This window comes from Gavialis gangeticus, unplaced genomic scaffold, assembly GCF_001723915.1.
Source record: "Gavialis gangeticus isolate Ggan-Ray unplaced genomic scaffold, GavGan_comp1, whole genome shotgun sequence".
NCBI lineage: Eukaryota > Metazoa > Chordata > Crocodylia > Gavialidae > Gavialis > Gavialis gangeticus.
The window spans coordinates 8,455,358-8,459,812 of NW_017729003.1; the positions used below are offsets into that span (position 1 = coordinate 8,455,358).

Sequence of the window (4,455 nt, forward strand, 5' to 3'; positions counted from 1 at the left end):
CGGGGCGGGAAACCCCCCCCCCCCCCCCCCCCCCAAAGCCTGGCGACTGGTTCCCTCTGGGTCCGGTGGGGACAGCCGGGGTCCCCTCGTGGCTAATCATTGAGCTGGCATGGGGGGTCCCCTGCATGCTCAGTGGCAGACCCAGATGTGAACTGGAAGTACTTGTTCTGTTTCTGATTCTAGGTAGTCTTGGTATTTTTTCCTTCTATCTTTAGCGTAGATCAGATTTAGGTAAGAAATCACACTTAAAATCAACATTTTACAAAGAGACTAAAGTAACCAATAGAGGATATTTTTCCAGTTGAAGATCTATTTCCAGTTTTTGATTAAATGAGTTGTAATTGAAACATACAGTATTCTATTAGGCAAGGCTGAAGAAATGACTAATTTGGCTTTTCCCCCCCCCCCCCTTTTTTTTTCTTTAAGGAACTGGCCATATTTGGAAAGCCTAAAAGACCTCATAGTAGCTTTAACTTTTTCACGGCTGAACGCTTCCAAGAAGCTAAGGGAATTTCAGCTCGGGTAAGCAAGACAAGATTGGTTAGTTTAGGTTTCTCCATTGTTAAAGCTATATCACAACATTTTGGGGATTAAAAAAAAATCTGTTCTGGGTTCTGTTGTGGCTGTCAGTAACTGTGTTAATAATTATTAACAGTTATTTAGCTTGGCTGCAGCATGAGTTATTAGTGTATGTTTGCCCCTTTGCAGCTATTTCTCATCTACTCACTTGAGCCAGTATATGGATACATGGACTGAGAACAGGTCTGCAAACCTTCAGTATCATATACATTCAGCAGTTGAAGGCTTAATCCATTTTTCTTGTCAAAGGAATTATTTCATCTTTCTCTACTGCTGTCATAGATATGGTCCAAAAAAATAAGTTGTATCAGTTTAGCTAAAGTTTTATCTAAACAAGAAAGGTGTACCTCTTAACTGATGGTAAAAATTTAAAACGATGGTGCGAAACCTTGTGTGGATAAGTTTATTTTAGTTCTAGGGTCGTATTGATTAGATAAGCCTGTCATAAATCTGTTTAAGTCCATTAGAAATTGAGCCATGCTAAATTAATATAAGGCTTTATTAAATTAAAATAACTAGGTTTACACAGGCATTTTCACCAGTTAAACTAAATTAATTTAAATTTGTACTTTAAATTAATCTGCATTTCTTGTGTTGACAAGTACTATGATGTTTATAAATCCATATAGTTACACTGGTGCAATTTTACGTGTTTGTAACTGTCCTAGGTTCTGTTTTAGTAATTAATGTGAAACTTAACTGATTCTGTCCAAGAAAAGATGATCCCAGTCCAGCTTTGATGATGCTCTTCATTATTGGAAAGAGCTTTTTGAGTGATGCAAGGAATTTCCCCCTCATGTTATTCAGACTCTCTCCTGTCCCCATCTTACCTAGATCCAGTATTAGGAATAGCAAGTTTTAAGCCGTTTGCATCTTGTGGTGGTATAGCTTGTTACTGACTTGATTGGAAATAATAGAAATATATACATAATCTTTGGGGCAGCTGCCCATCAACCTGTTTCCTAGTTACCCATGAGTTTATAGTGAATGAATGATGAAGGCTTTGTTCAGTAGTTAACTCAGCATTTCTCAACCTGTGTGTTGCAAGAATATGCGAAAGGGTCGCAAACAACTTCAAAAACAGATCAGACTTTAAAAGTGGATTCTCCTTTAAAGGAGAAAAAAATGTGGGGAACAGTGGCTTTTCCCTTAGGCTATCAGAGTACCAGCCCACAAGGGGCTGTTTGGGGCCTCCTGTGCCCCACCCCCATGACCCCCAGCCCCACACACCTCCTCCACATGTGATGGGGGCTGCAGGTCGGGAGCGAGGGGGAATGGGTCAGGAAAGGCCATCCATGTTTACAAATGGGTCCTGGTACAAAAAGGGTTGAGAACCACTGGTCTAACCGATGGTGTGGGGTGACCAAGGCAGCAGCCTTTGTGGGTGAGGACAAGGAGGGTGTACAAAAATAGCTACAGCCACAATGGCAGCTGCTCACACCGCTGATTGACACTACAGTACCTGACGCTGCCTTGGGCATTGTGCAGCTATCCCAGATGTGGAGCTGCCTGGTTATGTCTCTGGATTTGTTCCATTTATGCAATTTATTTACATTGGACTGGGTTCCTAGTGTTGAGAGTATAATTTTCACTTTTCAGGAAACAAGTTGCTTTTCTATTTTTCTCTTCTCCCTGCTTTCCGCTTGCTTTCCTTTAGCTTCCAACTTTTTGTTTCATGACTTCCCTCTAACTTCAAATTCAATGAATGACCTTTTACTTTCCCATTCCTACCTTCCTGCACTGTCAGCCTTACTCCTTGCTAACCTCCTCATCTTCATCACTTCTATTGGTACTTTCCTAGTTTTCATCTCTGGTTTTAGACTAGATGGGGAACTGTTGATATTCTGAGTCGCTTTATGTGGACATAGAATTGTTTCTTATTCATGAAGACTTTGTGGTGATTAATATTTTTAAAACATAAAGTTCAGATTAGTAAGAAAGAAACAGCAGTGAAATCATCAACATATCTGCTTTCTAAAATGCAAGCAGATAACATGAAAAATTGTTTCATGTAATGTTTATATTTGTTTGTAAGACACAAAGTGCTGATACTTTGAACTAACCAACACACATTAGCCTTTCTTAAGTTATGATTTTACCCTTTTAAGAGCAGAAAGAATGTTGGTTTTAAATGGAGCTGAATGTTAAGATGTTAAATAATTTGGCTTTAGTGAAACTTTATTTTCTTCTCCTTAGTATGCTTAAGAATTGTATCTAAAATTTATTACAGAAGTTGTTTAAAAAAAAAAAAAAAGCTTGTGCAGGCTGTTCCTAAATAAATGTTCTGGAAAAGCTCATGTACCTTCCCTTTTTTCATAGGAAAAGATTAAATGGTTAGGTGACGAATGGCAAAATCTATCCAATTCTGAAAAACAGGTATGTGTCTGTTGGTTTTGGCATGGGATGACTCAATCCAGGGTGTGACGGACTTGAGTCGGAATAATAGCACGACTTCATTAATTCTAGAGGCAGCAACTGTTTAGGTATAGTTGAGAAGACATTTAAGAGTTTGTTTTCAGGTACTTCATTAATTTTTGAAGAAAATTATCTTTTTAAGCTTTTACCTTACAATTATTCTTATTCCAACAGTGATTATTTCTTTACATGCTCGTAAAACATAATTAGGTTGGGTGGCATGTTACAATATGGCACAAGTGTTTTTCACCAGTTAATTTCTTCAAATTTAATTATTTCATAAATAAGATATTTTGTTGTTATTGGAAACCTCAGACTAGCAGTGAATTGTGGTTTTTTTGTGGACAGCAGTTTCATGAGGCAGGAACATTTTCTGGAAGACATTATTTAAGGAGTTTTTGTAACAGTTAAAATGAAAAGACATTTTTCTCAATTAAATCACTTAAGGCTTAAATCTCAGTAGAAGTTTAAGGTTGAACGGTATATGTTGTACTGCTTACAGGGTTAGTATCATGCACCTATGTGGCCGTTTCCCACTTCAGCTGAAAAACTTGCAAACATTTTAGGGGTATGATTGCCAGTGTTTTAAATATGTAGATGACTAAATTTTTACTATTTTGTTTGCTCTTTAACATAGGACTGTAGAATAGCATCATGTTAGTAGTTTCATGTGTGTTGATGAATTTGTTGTCAAAAATAATGCATGCTTAATAAAAAACATTCTGCAATGTTAGGAAGAAAAAGTACCACAGAACTGGGTGGAATTGCCTGCTATCATGTGCATGCAGTCACTCAATAAATAAATAACATACATGTGCATATGTGTAGAAAAGGAAGGGGAAAATGGTGTTTTACCTAAGGAAACATTGTGACATAATGCATTTTCTCAGAACTATGTACAGTTGGCTGAAGATGATAAGATTCGATACGCAAATGAAATGAAGTTCTGGAAGGAGCAAATGATTGAAGCTGGACGTGAAGATCTTCTAAGTTGGGAAAAAAGATCCAAAATGTTAAGGAACAAAGCAAAAAAGCCAGCATCGGTTTCAAAAGTAAAAACTGTAATGAGTATTAAAACAGCCAAAGCTTCCTCATCACCTGAAGTTCTGGCAAAAGTAGTCAAGACAAAAAAATCTGAAGAATAAAGCTGGTAAACATTTTATATTTTATTCCTTATGATTGCCATGTCTTTATCCTGCTTGTAAAAAGATTATTACATCATTCTGAAAAAAAACTCAGATGGGCTGCAGAATATATTTAACTTGAAAGTTATGAAAGGAATTTGAATCGCTCTTAGAACTGTTTAAAAAAAATGACCTCTCCTGCTGTAACATTGTAAAGAAGTAATCCAAGTTAATCAAGCTGTGAACATTTTTTTTTATACTGGCTTCTTGGAAAATCATTCTTGATTTGGAATAATACAGACAAACATTAGCTTTTTTTTTTTTTTTTTTTTTTTTA

The 4,455-nt window shown here is 36.8% G+C and overlaps 1 protein-coding gene across 1 annotated transcript in view; it reads left to right on the plus strand.

The window, feature by feature from the left end:
• Nucleotides 1–4,406, plus strand: part of TFAM (transcription factor A, mitochondrial) — a 16,813-nt gene extending 12,407 nt beyond the window's left edge. The window contains exons 4-6 of the mRNA XM_019507725.1: nucleotides 427–522; nucleotides 2,899–2,955; nucleotides 3,885–4,406. Of these exons, the coding sequence (XP_019363270.1) occupies nucleotides 427–522; nucleotides 2,899–2,955; nucleotides 3,885–4,139 (408 nt within the window). The 3' untranslated portion in view covers nucleotides 4,140–4,406. The remainder of the gene's footprint in view (nucleotides 1–426; nucleotides 523–2,898; nucleotides 2,956–3,884) is intronic.
• Nucleotides 4,407–4,455: the final 49 nt, after the last annotated feature.